This window comes from Sparus aurata, chromosome 20 (assembly GCF_900880675.1).
Source record: "Sparus aurata chromosome 20, fSpaAur1.1, whole genome shotgun sequence".
Classification (NCBI taxonomy): Eukaryota; Metazoa; Chordata; class Actinopteri; order Spariformes; family Sparidae; genus Sparus; species Sparus aurata.
This window is the reverse complement of record NC_044206.1, coordinates 22,097,298-22,117,619: the sequence shown is the minus strand read 5'-3', so window position 1 is coordinate 22,117,619 and position 20,322 is coordinate 22,097,298. Positions and strand designations below refer to the sequence as shown.

General features: G+C 38.3%; 1 protein-coding gene and 1 long non-coding RNA gene across 4 annotated transcripts; one reads left to right on the top strand and one right to left on the bottom strand.

The window, feature by feature from the left end:
- Positions 1-1,301: 1,301 nt before the first annotated feature.
- On the bottom strand, positions 1,302-18,372 carry ttll6 (tubulin tyrosine ligase-like family, member 6). 3 transcript variants are annotated; one of them, XM_030399217.1, is made up of 17 exons: positions 18,205-18,372; positions 15,475-15,637; positions 12,082-12,231; positions 11,799-11,836; positions 9,873-9,991; positions 8,692-8,822; positions 8,450-8,606; positions 8,227-8,370; positions 7,814-7,899; positions 7,493-7,718; positions 7,219-7,397; positions 6,892-7,080; positions 4,848-5,010; positions 4,219-4,500; positions 4,077-4,136; positions 2,931-3,072; positions 1,302-2,046 (listed from the first exon to the last, which is right to left on the bottom strand). In XM_030399217.1, the coding sequence occupies exons 3-17, from the start codon at positions 12,228-12,230 to the stop codon at positions 1,790-1,792; spliced, it is 2,322 nt and encodes a 773-aa protein (XP_030255077.1). In that variant the 5' UTR covers position 12,231; positions 15,475-15,637; positions 18,205-18,372; the 3' UTR covers positions 1,302-1,789. The 3 variants fall into 3 exon arrangements, with proteins under 3 accessions (XP_030255077.1, XP_030255078.1, XP_030255080.1); XM_030399218.1 differs by lacking the exons at positions 15,475-15,637; positions 18,205-18,372 and having other exon boundaries at positions 12,026-12,227; XM_030399220.1 differs by lacking the exons at positions 15,475-15,637; positions 18,205-18,372 and having other exon boundaries at positions 11,799-11,839; positions 12,082-12,220.
- LOC115570622 (uncharacterized) lies at positions 18,290-19,682 on the top strand. Its single transcript, XR_003981793.1, has 3 exons — positions 18,290-18,537; positions 18,981-19,069; positions 19,440-19,682. It is a non-coding gene; the product is annotated as an uncharacterized LOC115570622 (long non-coding RNA).
- The last annotated feature ends 640 nt before the right edge of the window (positions 19,683-20,322 follow it).

Below are 20,322 nucleotides of genomic sequence, written 5' to 3'. Positions count from 1 at the left end.
CCACTCACTGCAGATCAATTTAGATTTTTTAACCATACAGGCCAAAAGATGGAAATCGAGCTGGGCTGATTGGAGTCCTGAGGGGGATTTTAAGGTCACAAAAACTTTAAAAAAGCACAACTTTTCTATTAAGATCATCAGGACGAAATGGAGAACTGAAAGTCACGCACAGCCTACAGTCGTTCAGGCTCAAATCTCTTCTCCACCCTTTATGATTTTTAATCCGTATGTCTTATTTCCGTTTTTTCTTTGTTTGAAAAGGGTCTCTTTCAGTTGTTGGTGATTTCCACCACCGAGGAGGATTTCCGACATTTATAGACGCAATAAAACCATAAATTCCTGAAGCTCCCCCTCCGCTTTCATTTCTTTTGGCCTCCAGGAGACAAAACAACTCCAACAAAGTGACTTTCGTTCCCATAAAATGTAGATTCTCGTATAAACACACGTTTAAAAAATTAGGAATCACACTGTATTTCCAAAATAAAAGCATTTTAATCTGTAAATTCGTTAAGAATGGTTCTTAAATGTTGTGTAATTGAGCCGAATAATAATAAGGCCTGTTATTTACAGCTGCATCCACTTTCCCCTGCAGGCCGTCAGACTTTTGTCTTTCAGGTATCGAGTTTTTCTTATATTTATGTAAAAGAAATAAAGACTTTGGCGCGTCTGCAGGCAGAGGCCTTACTTAAAAACACATTTAATAAAATATCTAAGTTTAAGAAGCTCTCGAGGCTTATGCACGATACACATTTTAACTAAAGGAATAATAATATATTTCTGCAAACTGTCGAATTATTGCTTAATTTTCTGAGCTGTTAAAATCACCTTAATTAAAACCTGCAGGCCTACATTTCCCACGGGCTCTTGTTTTGGAGGATTTCGTGTCAGATGGTTGTTATAGTTTGAAAGTTTTTGGGGTTTTTTTTGTCTTCAGTTTGCGGCCGAAACAAAGAAACCGGATGCAGAGGTGCTGTAAAACTTTATGGCCTCTTAGACTCCATAAGCTTCAAGATGAAACCAAACACAGGAGCGAACTTTTTTCCCCACATGAATTATAAATTAGCAGAAAATGTAATAAAATAAAAAAAACAAAAAACAACAACTATTTTAATAAAATATACAACCCTAAAAAAGAAGAGTAGTAATTAAAGTAAAAGAAAAAAAAAAAAAAAAAAAAAAAACAGGTCTAATTGTTCTAAAATCGTCCTGAAATGAAAGAACATCACATTTTTAAAAAGAAAGATATTTTATTGACCATCAGTGCAAAAGAAAAAAAGTTTTTCAGTACTTGACTGCACAAATTTCCTTGAGAAAAGAAGCAAAATGCCTTTTTTATTTTCTAACAACATCCCTCAGTTTATAATCTGAATTAATACTTTAATATTCATGAGGATTACATTTGGTTTCATTGAGCCACTATAAGCTCATTTCAACACCCAGTAATCAGTGAGTTCATCACATCCTGACACATGTTTTCAGCAGATTTGTGACTCTGTTGAGTGCTCTGCTTTTATTTTTGGCACTGTATGTGAGGTTTGTGTGAGATAATTCCTCCTCTGAGCAAAAACGTTGCACATCTGTGAGCACACGCAGACGGCAGACAAAGTTAATAAGCCATAATGTTTCTGCAGTGCTGGAGGTTATATAGTGGCAAGCAGCATAAACTGCAGGTGTCGAGATATAAAATCTGTCTACAAACATGGAGACATTCATCACAGGCACAGTATGTTTCTGCATTTTCACAGTTTAAAGCCTCTCTACCTCCTCAGGTCCCCCGTTTGTCTGCTCCTCACTGCCCTTTACCGTGCTGGGGGGCTCTGCGGGAGGAGTTGCGGACGATGTGAGAGAAGCCAGGCCTCCTGACCAGGGGGGCTCGAGTGGAGACGACGAGGAGGCTCTGCAGGGCGGAGGGGTCGTGGGACGCGTAGCCGCTGCAGCGCAGGCCTGCTTTAGGGTTGTGGTTTATGACGGGGATGCTGGGACGGGACCGGGTGTCGGTGTAGGAGCTGCTCCTGGTGTCATGCCTGAGAGCCAGAGAGCCGCCAGCTGATGAGCAAACAGAAGAGAGAATGTGTCATCTGGGAAAAATATAACTGGAGATAAAAAGAGAAGAATCAGACAATCAGGCTGTGAAGCTTATTGGTCTGATGGAGTTTCCTGTTGTTTTGTAATTATGAGGTTGTGTGTCTGGATTTGTGATTTTAAAATATGACACGAAACAAGACAAATCAGTGCAATAATGGTAATGTTTTAAATGTAAATTAAAAGTATGAACTGGCCTCATTATTAAAGTTTAATTATGCTAATCTTTATATAATAGATGTGATGAACACAGTAGGGAAGTGTTTTAGTGTTTTCCAACTGCAATGGTGAGCATTAATCATTATTTACTCACATGTTTTTCCATTTAAAGCTTCTTTTTCATCACGAGCCGTTTTGTCATTTTACAGCTTAATTTTTCTTTAGAACATAAAGCACGCCACACTTAAAGGTTTTTTTTTACATATATTTATTTTATACAAACAAAACAAAACAAATAGGGAAAACAGGAACTAAATTATGGTTATGCAAATGACAAAAAGTAATTAAAATGTCTTTTATTGGCTTGTAAATGCAAAGATTTACACTTCTGTTGTTTGACAAGACACAAACAACATCCATGAGATGTTAAGAACAATGATAAATAAATACAATTTTAAATAGTAAAAGTTTTTAAACATGATACAAAGATTATGAATTAAATTGTATTCTTATGTTTGAGTGACTCTTGCAGGTAATTCCAAGTGAAAATGGTCCAAAAATGGCTGCCGGAGCCTCTAAAATCCCTGAGTGGATCCTGTTTTAATCACATGACTTAACCAGCACCTGTGTGTGTTTGCTGAAAATCACACCCACAGATATAAAGATGCCGAGTGTGCAGGTGTGTTTACCTGGCCACTGTGTCCTCTGGGCGCTGATGGGCCTCCGTACGTCTCCGGTCCCGGCGTGGCTCTCAGGCTCAGACTCATTCAGGGTCCTCTGGTCCATCACGGGCCTGAGCAGGTGCTGCTGAGTCAGGTGGGAGTGGATGTGCTGCAACACAGCAACAATATTATGTCGATTTAATTCTGCTACATGATGATTTCATTAGAGATGCAAATTATCGATAATATACACTGCCGTGCCCTTCATCTGGACAGCCTGAGCGTTATATAATCACGGACAACGACCCAAAACATCAACTGATAACAAGTGTTTATTCTTCACTCATAATATTTGACTGCTGTGTGTCAGTTCCCAAGAAGTCTGTACACTCTTAACCCCAAAATCAACATTTAAAATGAAATAACATTAATATCCGTCTAAATTGTACACATTCAGAGTTAAAACAGACATTTTCGCAGAGTATAACTAACTGAAGAACAGCATAAGAGAATCAACAATTTCATTTTGATTATAATCCTGTGCAAAACTTAATATTAGGTGTTAGAATAGCTTTAACAATTAGCAATTTATTGATTTGTCATTTGTAAGAAAATTAAACTGTGACCATTTTAATAACCAATTAATTGTTTCAGTCATTTTTCAAGCAAAGAATGTAAATTTTTCTTTGATTTTAGGTTCTCCAATGTGGGATTTTGCTGTTTTTCTTTGCTACATACTGAAATAAAGTAAATTGAACGTCTTTTATTTGCATTAACAAGCTAAATGAGGACATTACCAAGCACTCAGAAAATTATGAATGGCATTTTAAAAGCTACTGTAAACATTTTATTGACTGAACGATTACTTTAGAAAATAACCTGTGGATTAATCTAAATAAACATAATTGTTAGTTGCAACACTGGTTTGAAACTGAAAATCAATTATAGAAACCTTTTTTTTTTCTTTTGAGGTTTGATCATTTGAGGGGAAAAAAGCGTACAGGCCATCAAAGTCACTAAAATACTAAAGTAGTAACTAAATTGGTTATTTTTGTATGATATTTTAAAAGGGGAGGGCTGATTTACCTTGCTAATTTCTTTAAGAACATTTCTCAATAAAATATTGGATTATTTGGACAGGATTATTGTTGTCCGGTGTCTTCTGTGACGTACCTGCCGGTGCATCTGAGTGCTGGGTGGCTGCTTCGTCCTCAGCTGTGTCAAAGAGTCCAACTGAAATAAAAGAAAAACAGCTCATTGTTTCAGATGTAACAATAAACAAGAACACACTGTAGTACGTACAGTCAGCTCTTACCTTCGGCTGCTGCTGCCTCTGCTGAGCCTGTTTACTCTGGTGGTGGGCGTCCTGCAGGACTCCCCCTCCTCCAAGTCGGCCCTGCAGCATCTGGTAGATCTGGTCCACCACCCCCAGATCCTCCAGCAGCTTCTTCCTCTGGAGGAGTGCATCAACCCGCTCCTGCTCCTCCATGTCTTCCTTCTCCTTATCCTCCACCTCCACCTCCACCTCGTCCTCCGGCTGCTCCTGCTTCTCCACTTCTGCAGCCTCAGGTTCCACCGTCACACTGGACGGAGGCGGCTGCAGAGAAACATTTGATTCAATTTGTTTTTATCGCCTCACTGTATGTGTAGCCACCAGTCTGCATTTACAATACATCTGCAATTACTGTCACTGAATAACGTTGATAACACTGTTTGTTTTTCCTGTTTTGACAATAAAAGATATTTGAATTTGAAATGAGAGACACCCAATAAAAATGATCTGCGGGAATATTATTCTAGCTAATTTAAATTTGGCCATAGTAGATTTACTCAAAGGGGTCAGCCAGAATATGAACCATTCATCACAGGACAGAGGCTGTTTAGCGCCCTCTTGTGGCTTCATGTGGCCGCTGCATCTTTACTGACACCATAAGACAGACTCACCGGCTGTGGCTCACAGTCACAGTTTGAGTTGGGGGTTTGTGTTTGTGCTCGAGGTCGTGGTTTGACTCTCTCCCCCGCCGTCTCCCCCTGGAGGTCTCTCCTCCGGCCTCCCCTCTGGTCCCTCTCCTGCTCCTGCTTCAGTCGCAGCTCCTGCAGCTGTTGTCTAAACACATAAATAACTTTAGCATCCTCTCTCTGGAAACAATCATCATATACTACGAATTAAGTCAAGATAATCAGAATGCTAATCTTTTTATTTAGTACTTTTTAAAATTATTGTCTCTAATCCTAAAGCTTAACCTATAGATTAAAGTAATCAAAATGAAATTCTTCAACAAAAGCAGAAAGAAGAGCAAGTTGCCACAAAAGTACATTCAAAAATGTCAATTATCCTTCAGTTTATCATCGCCCCTCTGCCAGCCTAAGTTTTTCCCTTCTAGCTGCATATGTTTTGCATTAGTCACTGGTATTTTAGGTTTAAATTATTAAAAAATCATTAAAATGAAATAAGAAATTTCCAAGGAGGATGATTATGCTCTCACAATTGAGTTTAGCACATTTTAAATCACACATAAATACTGTCTGTATGTTCAAAGCACCCTAACAATGAATACTTTGATACTATTTAGTTAAAAAAAAAGATAATTATCAATCTCTATTTTTATTCCAGATTTTTGTATTGTGTATCTTTTATTAACTGTACTTACATACTTGTTTTAACTAATGCTTTTATGTTATTTTAAACTGCTACTCGACATGATTGTAAACGACAGCCTGCTCTGAATGATGAAGTTTAAATAAAAGGTAATACATACTTCTGCCTTTATATTCCATCTTTTTAGCCATATTTGAATTCTATTGATCCCTTCATCATAGTAATGATGTACTTCAGAGATATTTTAAGATACATAAAAATACTCTGCATGGAATAGTTATTAAATTAAACCATGTTTGATGAAACGTCTGATATGGTTTCCCCCTCAATGGTGAATCCATCAATGAGAGTCATTTAAAAAAAAGTTTAACCGCTGGGCAAAAGATGTCTCCTACTTCACACTGAGTGTCGTTCTCAGTGTTTGTGCCCTGGACGTTTCCACACCTCAGCATCACGCTCGTATAAGTTGCATACTGGACAATAACTTTGTCCTGAACTTCCTCTTTAGCAGATGAATGTGAAAGCAAACTCTACTCAGTGAAGCTCAGACATTCAAGTGGAAAAGCAATAGGCTAAACACATTTAATTTTTTTTCTTCTTTAAGTTTCATTTTTGTCAATTATCTTAATATAACTACCCAATTTAAGAGTTTTGGTCAACGCAGAGATATTTTAGATAAAGTGTATTATTAACAAACAGTACGTATCTAATTTGATTGATTCAACCACATTTTCCAAATTTCCAGGACCTAATGGTGAAAGTCCAAATACATATTGATAAAGATATAAAAACAGAATCTAATAATCAAATGTATTATATAAATAATTATAATACATTTTTTTTGTCAACGTTTTGGGTTAGGTTAGATATATTGGCCAATAATATCATTATTACTATTATAACAGGTACTAATATGCTGTCTCTTCTCTTCATAAAGACCGGATAAGACTGCAGCATCTCAGGGGGAAAAATTAATTTTATTTGCAGAAGAAGAAAATTAGATGGGACTTATTTGAAATGCTTTGCTCTCATAATTGTTCATAAAAATTCTTAATCATACATTTTAATGGGCTTTTTTGTCAGACTTTCTTTTGTCAGTTGAATTCCTGTTGATCAACTTGATTAACTGACAAATCATTTCGGCAGCAGCAGGTTTGAATTCAATTACAACCACATCACCTGTGTCATGATGCATAACCTCATGTAGCATCAGTAAAGCTGCAGGCGCAATTTTTTGTGATGCTTTCCCTTTAGCATCATCTTGAGCAGATGAAATGTTCTCACTTTCCTTTAGTTAACCACCTCGTCTACTTTCACTTCTCCACTGTTTCTGTACGACAACCTCAGTTACTGGACAGTATCGAGTATGTTGAAAGCTGCTGCGGGTACCTGGCACACTCCTCTCTGGCTTTGGACGCCGCCGTCTCCTGGAAGAGCGAGCTGCTGTGTTTAAAGTACTTGTCGTATTTCTCTCCTCCCTCTCTGGGATAGATCCTCTTGAAGCCTCCCAGGTGTTTGGCCTCGTACCTCTCCATCTGCTCCACCGTGGCTGCCTGGCACTGACGCAGCTCCTCCGACCTGATGATAAAACACACACATACACACATGGAGCACACACAGTAACTGTCACCTGCATATCTCTACAGGAGGCACACAGGAATGAGTGTTTGACCTTGGAAATAAAATAACACACCATTTGCATCTGACAGAACCTACCTGGCCTCTTTGGAGCAGTGCTGCTGAAGCCTTTCCTTCACCCTGCGTCTCTCCTCTTTGGTGATCTTGCGTCGGTCACAGGCGCCCAAGTTGATGAGTACCAGGGTGTCGTACAGTAACGCGTCCTTCACCTCGCGGTCTAGCTGCGAGTCGGTGGTAAAGCTTGGGGAGTGATTCACCTGGGCACACACACAAATACAACAAGAATCTTCCTGAAATCTCCATATTTATGGTTCATATGAATCATTTTAAACGAAAGGGTGTTGTCTTTTACCTCCAGCACCCAGGGTCTGAGCCGGTGATCCAGCAGCACGTCGAAGCCCAGGATCTCGAAGCAGGCACTGCCGGTGATGTGGTTGGGGAAACACGTGTGGTAGTTATGTTTGAGGATGGGGTGAGCGGAGATCAGCGTCTTTATGATCACGTCCTCGATGTCGTTCCACATCTTGTCTGTGTTGCAGCAGATGGACTCCAGCAGCTTGTTGAGGGTGGAAAGCTTTCTGAGGGACAAAAAACAACAAACATGCAATCAATATGCAGTATTAGAATTCAGAATAAATTACATGACAAAAACAAAGATTGCATGCATATTTACCGTTTGCTGCCCGTGTCCTCATCACGGACAAAGTTCTCACTGTTCTTGTTGATGAAGTAGTTTGTGAGATGCATGCACACATCATCCTAACATGAGAACAACAAAGAAAGAGAGATATATCACCTATACGAAATAAGTATACAGTAATACTGTTTCACAAGTCTAAGTGATTTGGGTTTGGCAACAGGATCAATGTTATATAAAATAATTATTTGGGGGGGGGACTGTGAATGAACTATTGGAGAGCAGAAGTTGCCGTTCTCTGTTTAGAACATGCAAGGGTTCAGAAGAGATGTCAAGTCTGAGGATGCTCTTGTCGTGTGTTACTTTAAAGAAGTTTGCCAGAAGTTGCAGAAGTACGGCAATGAAGTAAAGAACAATACAGAGTATCAGCAATCATAAACATTACTCACCACATTGTTGTGTGTTGGCTCGTTGTACCTGGTGGTGCAGAAGCGAGCAAGTCCCTCCTTGAACATGAATATGCTGAACGGGTCGCATGACGTCACCAGTACGTAGATGCGCAGGTCAAACTTGAATCCATCGAGTATGAAAGGCTGGAGAGGGAATGAAAAACTTCGTAAACCCTTGGTGTTGCTGTTTGGATGCTGTATGTGTTGTTTAATAAACCCTCACCTTGGAGATGTAAACCTGGCAGATCATGTGTTCTCCAGGTTGAATTTCTTTACTTGATTTGGTGATGAAGATGCCTTTGCCTTGGCAACCGGTGTCTGGCTTACAGATATAAGTCTTGCTTTTTTTGGCCCTCGTGTAAGCTTGGAAGTCACTGTAACTGTAGAGTACAACCAACTGAGGTGTTAGTATAATAAGACACGCTTAGAAAAACTAAATTAAAAGAGACAATACTGCAAACTGACTCTGCGGGAAGGCACCACGTTCTGGGGAAGATGTTGTAGTCTTTGGGGAAAAGCTTGAGCATTCGGTTCATGTTTCTTGCAAGTGAATCTTTGCGGCAGATCTCACTCATCCCTGGGAAGTGGTTTATTTTCTGCAAAGACGTAAAAGACACACACAATTGTTTTTGTAGGGCAATTATTCGGGTATATGAGGACTGTCACCAGGGGTATTATATACAGTACTTTTATGTGTAAGTAATAAACCAATCCACCTTACTCATTCAGGGAGGAGTCGTTGGTGCTGAATAGCTCCTGCACTGAATTACCCAATTAGATTACAAATTGATTACCTGAGCTGAAAAACTGTTACGAGCCGTGAACGTTGTGCCACAATCACATAATCTCAATGGAAATCTAGAGTTTTTATTAGTTCACCGGAAGGCATATTGAGCATAAGAACTGAAATCAGAGCAGAATGACTGGTCCCTATGATTCGTTTTTTTCCATCCTATCTTCCCTTTTTCTGACACTCCCTAGAATACATGAGTGTCCACCATCTACCATGAATGTATTATTTAGACCCGGATATGGTTTGCGGCACCCAGCCTTGCCTCCGATCTTGCCAAGTGGTCACTCACAGTATTGCAGCAAAACATTCACCTGCGGCCCATAAGGCATTTTCCCCGCAGAGCACCATTATAAAAAGAGACGACTTAAAAACACACCAAAAACTGCAAACAAGCTCATTATTATTATGTAATATGGATTTCGGACACATTTTAAAGCATGTTAAAGTAGATCTTTTTGTTTTTAGTGTGTGACAGAGTTTTTAAAATCAGGTGTCTGTGGCAACATTACCATACTGGCACACCAGTTTGAATGTTTTATGTGACATTCAGGGAGGAATCGTTGGTGCTGAATAGCTCCTGCACAGAATTACCCAATTAGACTACAAATTGATTACCTGAGCTGAAAAACTGTTACGAGCCGTGAACCACAATTACATAATCTCAATGGAAATCTAGAGTTTTTATTAGTTCATTGGAGGGCATATTGAGCATAAGAATTGAAATCAGAGCAGAATGACTGGTCCCTATGATTCGTTTTTAGCTTCATTTACATGACTGAATTCAGTGTAATTAGTCCTTTATAGAGTTGGCAGTAATTTGTATGTGGTGGCGCGAGCAAATTCAGTGAAATACCTGGTATCGTTTCATGTCCTTAACACGGTCCAAAGACACAGAGCAGTCCATCCAAAACACGGTCCAGTCTTCACCGTCCATCACCTCTCTGAGCCCGTATCTCCGAGCAGCTCGCCGCACTGACACAAACATAAAGCAACGAGTATTTGTACTGTAGCGAGTGTGTGTTCATTATTGAAGTGCATGTTTTTGTAAAAACAACTATACAAGGACAGATTTAGGAACAATGTCATATAACAATAAATAATATAAAATACTTCAAATACACAACAAGGCCAAAAGTATGTGGACAACACTACAATCCCGCATTACAAAACTTTTGGCAGTAATCTGCTGCTACAACCTTCACTCTTCTGGTGGACACAAACTATGGCTGAGAAGCTGTTAGCATAATATCTGAAATATCACTGTAAGATGTAAGATTACTAATTCCCTAAAAACATGATATTTTGCACATTTATAATATAGAAGCAAAGAGCTATTTGCGATATAAAGATATAGTGGAGTAACAGCGTCCTGAACAGAAAATTAGGTCACACTGCGTCTATGTGTGTTGTGAGTTTCTGTGCTCTTTGTTTTTGTGTTTGAGTCTCATTCCCAACTTGTCAAATAATGATGCTCTTGGATTGCTGGACGGCCGCAGGTAGCTCAATTATGTCTCTTTGTATTATGAATTATTGATCCATGGAGATTTTATATTTGTGGAACTATAAATCGAGGCAAAAATTGAGATCTAAAAATATGTGACGTGTATACTGACTGTTAAACTGGGACATTATTATGTTGTATGGATTTGGGACACATCTTAGAGCATTTTAAAGTAAATGTCTTTGCAGTGAGTGTGTGACAGAGTTTTTAAATCAAGTATCTGTGGCAACATTACCATAGTGGCACATTCAGGGAGGAGTCGTTGGTGCTGAATAGCTCCTGCACTGAATTACCCAATTAGATTACAAGTTGATTACCTGAGCTGAAAAACTGTTATGAGGCATGAACATTGTGCCACAATCACATAATCTCAATGGAAATCTAGAGTTTTTATTAGTTCATTGGAGGGCATATTGAGCATAAGAACTGAAATCAGAGCAGAATGACTGGTCCCTCGGATTCGTTTTTTGCTTCATTTACACGTCTGACGTCAGTGTAATTAGTCTTTTATAGAGTTGGCAGTAATTGGCATGTGTTGGTGCACTCCTCACAAATTTGGTCCAGATTTCATGAGGAGTGTGCGTGCAGATTAGGGGTGTCGCAATATTGGGGAATTAATGATAACTATGATTTAAAAAATGTAAATATTGATATTGTGTTAATAATACACATGATATCATTCTCTGAATAATCCAGCGAAGATGTTTGACCTTGTGCATCTTTTGTTTTTGAGTTCATCTGGTTGCCTTTTCACTAGTAATTGAGTGTAATTGTTTTCCTGTGGACTTTTCTTACAGTTATGGTTACAGACTCTCTACACCTTCCTACGCTCGTATTTTGAGGGTAATTTATTTGCAGAAAAAGTGACAAAACAAACAGTTAACAAAGTGAAAGACAGATCTGATTGCTATCTTTTGTGTTTCAAATTTCCATAAATAGTGATATTTTTCCTTGTTTCCAACTTTATTGAGTGAAAGACACACTTATTTGTGTTGGTCTTAGATGCTGGTGTTCTAATGCCATATCTAGTGGCACTGGATTGTCATATATTTCACCTTAAAATTGAACAAAGGGGCCCGAACCATGAAAAACCATCAGTAGACAGGGCTGTCCATATACTTTTGGCCATGTTGTCTATATCTAGTGCTTTGTTTCACTCCACGAATCCACTCTACACGACTTAAGTGTCTGTAAAATACTAACAGCTGGAGTTTATATCTTCACTAAATAACAGAATAATAGACATTTATGGTTCAGTCATCTTTGGCCCAAACTTACCACTTTCATATTTGCAGTTGGTGAGATTGATGCACAGTCATCTGGAAGAGAAGAGAGACAGAGAGAGGGACAGACATCTGCTTTGCTGCAAGGTCCTGCCTTGCTCATGCCTCATAATGCTCATCTTCCTTTCCCAAATGATGAGGACAAGTGAGAAAGCAAAAACTTAAGAGCCTCCAGAACAAGTTACAAAATCATAACTGTCAGGGTGCTCAGAGGAAATATACCTGCAGTGGGAAATAACTGTAGAAGAACATATGGAGGAGATCCAGCAGTAAAGTACCTCTTCTTGCATTTTCTCTTCTTCCTGGCGGCGGGCAGCACGGAGCGGATGCAGGTTTCAGTTTGGTTATCTCCCCCCTCTTCTTCTCCCGGCTGCTCATATTTATGTGCATCATCATTTCTGTCTGGGCTGTCCACAGGTAGACCCATCCTGCAGGCGCAAAGACAACAACAAACGTGCTCATTCGACTGTGAGCATATGCAAAAAGCTCACGTGACAGTGCAGACAAAGAAACAGATTGTGCCATTCCATTTTTGAACACACATTTCCTCATTTAGATGGTATGTTTTTAACGGGGTGTGCTGTACAGCCTCACAATGAAATTCAATCAAACAGAACAAAGTACATGCTGTAAGTGCGCGCACGGAGTCGTGTTTCTGTTTCCATTTCTCTCATCAGGTGAGTGCTCTGGCTGTCAGCACATTGTCACACACTGGCATTCAAGAGTTATTGTGGCAGGACGGGTACAAATAGTGGGCAATAATTCAACAATAGTGAGAGGGAATTTACTGTAACACCAGCCAGAACTTAAACCGTAGTGCTTTTCATTCCGTTCATACAAAAAGGGACACCAAACATAATATCAGCGAGGTAAACAACATAGTGAAATGGCTTAAAATATATCTGTCTTCTCATTCTTTATATGAAGATGTTTGAAAATGTTGGCCCAAATGTTTTTAAATGTTCCCATGTAAGGTTAGATAAATACAGTTTGGTTATTTTATGACCTAGTATCACTTTTAGCAATAACCGTGCATCTTCCCTATTTCTGACACTCCCTCGAATACGTGAGTGTCCACTGTCTACCATGAATGTATCATTTAGACCAGGATACGGTTGCGGCATCGAGCCTCGCTTCCGATCTTGCAAAGTGGTAACTCGCAGTATTGCAGCAAAACTTTCCCCCGCAGCCCATAAAGCCTTTTCCCCACAGAGCACCATTATAAAAGAGACGTCTGTAAAACTGCTGACTTCAGACCAGAAACTGCAAACAAGCTCAATGATGTCTCTTTCTATTATGAATCATTGATCCATGGAGGTTTTATATTTGTTAAACTATAATCAAGGCAAAAATAGAGACTCAAAAATATGCGCCGTGTTTTCTGGACGTTAAAACAGTAAATTATGATATTTATTATGTAGTTTGGATTTGGGACACATCTTAAAAGCATGTTAAAGTAAATCTATTTGAACTTTGCACATGACATTTTTTAAATCTGGTGTCTGTGGCAACAATACCAAACTGGCATACCAGCAGTTATGTGTTTTACATGGACCAACAATGACTGGACAGCAACAGCAACGTTATGTAAAAATGGTCATTTTGTGCAATTTGGTGCCCCGCACAGTTTCTGAGTGCAACACCGCTGTCATAAACACAAATTTGGCGGACGTAATCTAGGTGCTAACTACAAACTAAACTGATTACTTCATAAAGATGTTATGTGTTGAAAACTTGTATTTTGAAGTAAACATATATGTAACACTATGATCGTACCCTTTCACTGAAGTTACATAGTGCAGAAACAAGGGATAGAGGGGCGGAGAGCCTGCAACAGAGACGTCATTCACCCTGTTACGAGACACTATACCATTAACGTAATTTTGAAGCTGATATTCTAAAGGTACAACAGTTACATAATGTTGCTGTACGGAGGGAGTAGGTTACAGGTAATAGGAGTATGGTTGAGTCTTCGGTGGAAAACCTTAGAAGAGTCCATGAAAGGTTTCTGACACTCCAGATAAAAAAGAAACTAGCCACCAAATTGTTAATGTGATACACATAGTCCGGAAATGTTAACCTTTTGTTGATTCTAAAGGAAAAGTCAGTGATCATCAAAGTCATTATGATTCATCCTCTGGGGACACTGAATGTCTGTAAAAAAAAAAATAAAAAAAAAAATGTAATGTCAATTCATTGAATAGTTGCTGAAATATTTAATTCTGGTCTTAGGTGGTAGACCAACTGCCAACTGCCATGTTGTTACCAAAGCCTAAATCTAAAGTTTCCATGAATAAACTTGAGCGAGTTTAATTTCACTTATGTGATCTTCTTTTGTTAATGTCCATCTGCGCTCTGACCCCAGCACAGCAGCCAGCACTCATCACAGCAGCGTCTCAGCTGTTCGTCTCTGCCTCCTATCTGGTGTCTTGTAGGGTGAAGGAGAGTTCAAGTTAATTCGTGGTAATGATCGGGACAGAATACTAGGGGGTGGTGGTGGCAGTAAGGAGGGACATCCCAGGTACACTGTGGGAGGTTAGGGTGCTAGGTAACAGTATTCTGATCCAGTGATCTGGATAATCCTGGCCCTGAACTGTGAGCTTTACACTGGGCTGAGACGCCCCACTGACCTCAGCCCAGCTACAGTTACAGCCCTGCAAAGGATTTCTCCAAGGTTCTCCCTCAGCGTGCAACAACAACAGGTACGTGAATAACACCTTTGTATTATCTGTCCTCAGTGAACCATGACTGGATCCAGCATGAATGACTTTGAGAATTGCTCAGCGTCACTACATGACATTCAAGATTCAGGCTACACCTTCACACGCCATGCTGGCAAATATTATTGTCTGCTGTCGTTTGTAAAGAAACTACAGAGCTAAACACTGAAGCAGTTTGTTTGTTATACTTACAATTTTAGACTAACTCTTGTTCATATGGAAGATGAATATTTGAACTCGCTTTAGATGTGATTTCTTTTAATGTTAATAATGATAAATAATAATACATTTTATTTGAAGCGCTTTTCTAAATCCTCAAAGACACTGTACAGAAAACGAGCATCAAACCAGCAAACAATTTAAAAGAGTACACTGAAAACACATTAGACTGAGCTAAACTTTAAACGCCAATTAATGTTATGTAATAGAAGAAAAGACACACCTTTGAATTACATACAAAAAAACAAATGTTGTCAAATTAGATTTTAACATCATCATCATTCTACATGTAAACACTCAAAATTAAGGCTGCAACCAACAATTATCTTTACTATTATTTCATTATAAAAAAATGTAGTGTATCAATGTAGAAGATAAATTACTTAAAATATTATCAAAATCACCATCAGTTTATTTTCAGTTGATTAATTTAATTATTCTGTACTGTACTGTGTCGATATAGAACGATAATATAAATTTTTCAATATTGGGTCGTTAATTGTGCATCACTCCCAAAACGAATGCAGTCTGATGCAGCTCCTAATAATAATCAGTCTTCATTAAAAGTTCAATTAGTTTGTAGTGCAATTAGATTTAATCTAACATTTAATCTGCCCTCATTGATATAAAATGAGGGCAGACTGTTTTATCTGACAGTACTATCTTTCTTACAGCAGCCTTGTTTACGCCCCATGTGTCACAATCTTCAATTGAAAAATGTTTTTTACTCACCTAAGCCTACATTTGTGAGGACAGTGGTGTTGGAAGATGCTGCCCCCCGCTCGTCTGCCTTCACACGTCTACGACACACAAATCTTTGTCTCAGGAGCCCTTTAAGACGCTGCCACACTCCTCAGCAGACAAACCTATGAGCCACATCTCGACCTTGGGTCGTCTGCCTCTCGGGGAAAAAAAACAGTAGATTCACATCACAAGGATGGCTCAGTTCAGATTGACTTACACACTCAAGCAACAGGCCCAGCGGTGGATCTGGTGACCAATTAGAAGCTAAGGGGACACACCTGATCCCTGTTGACATGATGGAGAGAAAATGAGCAGGGGCCCTCAGCAGGGAGCAAGTAGAGAGGGATAATCCCTGATATTTGTTCACTGAAATAGGAGAAGTGTTCGTCAATGCATCGAGTTGTTAAATTTAAATCTGTGCTGAAAAGCGACCGCGGCCTCGTGTGGTGTAAGTGAGCAGGCAGGACATCTGTCGTCTTCGCCAAGTTGAAATGGAGTAACTTCAGTTGAAGCTTAGTCTTCCATTGCAGACATAAGAGGAGACCTGTGGGACAACCACCAGGTTATCAATCAAATAAACAAGACTGGATGGTGATGATGAGGTGGAAAAATAACACGAAATGACCAGAACTGTTACTGGATTTTTCGATGCCAGTTCTGATACTGATATTAGGGAGTAAAAGAAAATCTACTATCGATATATCGGCTTATATTCTTATATACATCGAATATATACATAGTAACAAACATTGTTTGGGTCTCAAATGTGGCTATAAAACATTTGAGACATGTACGCATGCCAGTACCTAGGAATGACCAACCTTGGCGTGGCTACAATGGTGCTGAAAATAGTTCTTGATTAATGACTCAATCAACATGAATAAATCATTGGTTGGCACTCTACACCCCTCCACACTTATCTACCTTTTGTAGTTCTTGAGATGCTTTAAAGATCACCTGCTAAGCTTCCAGCACTGATGTCAGCTGCTGAAATCTTTTGCAGGTATTAATACAAACCTCTACGAGCATGTGAGATAATTACATGGGAAACATGACCTCTCATACAATTACAGAGCAGGGCAATTATAATTTAATGGGACAATGTGTTTTAATGGATATATCAAATGCAGATAGAAGATTATGCACTCTTCTCTCTTTTGTATGATATATGGCAATGCTCCAGGTGTGTTATTGAAAAAGGCAAGTTTTGTCTGTAAATGGGTTGGACTGTTTAGTGGTTTGTTCTCAAATTCTACTTTACATTAAAAAAGCAATTACTGTTTTTTTAAATAAAGGTTTGTGTCACATTTTCATATACTTCGTTGTGTCCCTGGAAACAAACATGCTAAAAAATTAAATGTACCACAGAGAAAGCTGAACATAATCTAATTGCAGTAAACATTTTGATTTGATACAGTCCCAACAGATGAACTAGAAAAATATGAACTTTACTAAAAACATGATTATAATATATTGCTCCTCTAAAAATGTTGCTCCTGAAGCAGCTGCAGGTGTTGTATTGAAATCTGTGACCCCTCAGATTATAGACAGTAATTTATATACCACTGGCCACCATGTTTCTCTCACAGCAACCAAAAAGTGTATTTTTACACGCGTTAGCATGCGATTTCACAGCTATCAAAATACAGGACGTGACCATTAAAAAATAATTTGCAGTTTCAACACTGCGAAGGTTCTTGAACAGGTCACAAAATCGGATGGGTAACAGATTACAATGCAACAGCCTGGAACCACAGGTGCATTGATCTCTTGATGTTAATTCAATTATGGTTTCTCGTAAAGCAGTGATGAAGAATCACATATTTACTCAAAATTAAGTTTTTACTCAAGAACTATCCTTAAATGCAATCCGAGGTACCTGTACTTGTATACTACTGAAATACATTACTGTACTTCACTACATGTATTTAACAGCTATTACCAGTCACTGTTCAGATAATTATTTCATAAAAAACAACATGCAATGATCTCTTAAAATACATGTTCATTGTTATAGACTGAATTTAACAAGAAGTTTCTTCAAATTAGCTCCACCTTGACATACTGCCATAGTAAAATGCATGAATGCACACATAACGGCATCAAAACTAATAAAATAAACTAAAGACCTGCTAAACTAAATATGATACATAATGTGACACTCACAGGGGCCATGGTTTGCACATTTAGATGATAATACTTCCTGTACTTTTACGTGATCCAATACTTGTAACAGAGTATGTTTTCCATAGTGTTGCTGCTATTTTCAACAAGTAAAAAGCTCCGAATAAGTAAAAGCTCTGAATAATTCTCTCACTGCTGCTCGTGTGACTTCCATATGTGTTACATCATCTCACAAGACGTCGCATCTCGTCAACAAAACATGAAATACAAGTTTGTATCTCGGTTTTCTTGTCGGATATTCAGCCAAAACGTCTCTGAATTTCATCGTCATAAATCAACACATTACACCTTTTGAAAAGCGATACACAATTTCAACGTTTTAGGAAGTAAGTATCGATAATTTTAACAGAAAATTAAGCTAAACCTGGCAGCTAACAACATAACCTATAGCTAGCTAGCTATATGTGCCGTGTCGTTGCTATGGTAACGGAATGCTGACTTCTCCCTAGTGATTTCACGCAAACTGCCACTAGCAGCAAGACTTTGACTTTGACAACTTTCGAACGACCAAAAACGACGTAAATCTGATATTACCGCTGGATAAAGATGTCTCCTCTGATTCCTGAACCGTTAACACGGACCGAGCAGCCTTCTGTGATGCTGTCGCTGTGAACGAGGCTCGGCTGGACGCACGGAGGAGCCGCGACAGACAAATGTAAACATGAATGAACTCGAGTCACACACATGCAGTGCCGTCAGATGTAACGTCCTCGCCCAGTCTTTTATCCAATCACATGCCGGGAGGGTAAGAATGCTCACTTGTGATTGGTTGTTGGCTCACCGATGAGAAAAGATACATCTACTGGAGATCCTCAGGTGCTCTCTGGAGTTTGGGCGGTTTCTGGATTATTAACCCATCATGAGCAGGTAATTATTATGAAATTAAAATGTTACCACCCTGAAAATTCTGATCTGAAAAATATAAATAATGTATGTCGTTGTTTTATTTATTTATTTATCGTAGCATTCTAATAAAATACTTCAATCACACTTCAAAATAAAAGCATTTTAGGTGTTATGGGTCATAACTTGTAATCCAAAATACATCATTCAGTCACTATTTTACTAGATTCATTTATTTTCTCAATGTCAATATAACTTTGTCATTTTATTACGTGCACAAAATAAAGTTGTAACTTATTGACTATATATTTACGCAATAATATGTGCTATAGCAGAAAACACTGGTGGGAATGTTAAATAGCATCAGTTGACAGCAGTTAATCTCCTCATTATTTTTTATAAGATATATCTTAATGATTTAAATAATTAATCTAAAATCAAGTCCTCTGTGTCCTGATCTTTTACAGCTGCATCTTCGGACCAGAACTTGACCTCAGCAGGTGCTTTGACGGATGGAAAACAAAACATGGTCACGTAGGCTACATAAATGACAAATGTACGATGAAATGTGGGCCTAACTTAATTGAAACCTTGTGATTTCTACCACCTCCCATTACAGTAACACTTTAGGATAGAAGTGGCATTGAGCAATTTTTGGGTGTCTTAGATTTAAAGTTATTTCTCAGCCATTAGCCTTAAAACATAGGCCTACTTTAAAAATCAGATACTAAGTGCCCAGATGTTCACCCCTGACAAAGGCATTCTTATTTGCTTTTAAAAAACATATAAAAAGTGGAAATGCTAATATTTTAATGTGCTCTGGAATATCATATTAAACACACTGTGCAATGATACTGAGCAGGTTTACAGAACAGCATCAGTTTCAAGTGTTTGGCTCCCTCTTGTGTTTTTATCTCACACTGCAGAAGAGAAGCCGGAGCGAGTTATAAAATTGGACTACATTTCCCACAATTCAGCCTACGCGTCTGACCTCAACGCAACGACTGATGCCTTCAAGAACAATCGGACACAATGGAGCAATATGTTTGAGGTCTGCGAACCTCTCCGATATATATATGATTTTTTTATTTTATTTATTTATTTATTTATTTTTTTACCATTTTATAGTTGAGTAATACCTTTTAAATATCACCCAAATGATTTCAAAAAACGTTTGGCAGTGTGTTTTTTTTTTGTTTTGTTTTTTAAGTTTTGTGGTCAGTTTCTTTTGCAGTCAGTACAAATATTAGTTTTAAATATACTTGAAAATGTCAACACAGACATAGATACGAAAATAAAATACATGTAAATAAACAAAATAAAAAGTTGTTAACATTTTTTTAACATAATTTGTTTTACTGTTTAATATACCCTCATGCAACAGTTGTAGAAAAGAAAATACTATATATCAATATTATTTTCAACTTTCACTGGATTACATTTCTCCACTTTGAGCATGTTAACCCATTAAAAAAAACTAATTGTTTACATAAAAAACACACAACATATTATATTCTATATATTTGATATATAGCATCTTTATGGCCATTTTGTTTTGTTTTGATACATGCTGTATTTCTTCAGTTGCATAAGGGTTTAGTGTTATTATAAGACACACAAAAACTGATCCAGGACCACAGAATGAAAGCCTGCATCACATGATGCAGGATTTATTTCTGTTATGACAGCTGGTTGAAAAGAGGAGTTTTAATGAGTTTTAATGTTTCATAATATGTACAACGGTGTTAGCTGTCTGGATCTAATATACACGGTGTATTATAGACATAGTAGATGAGCAGAGGTTGAAAT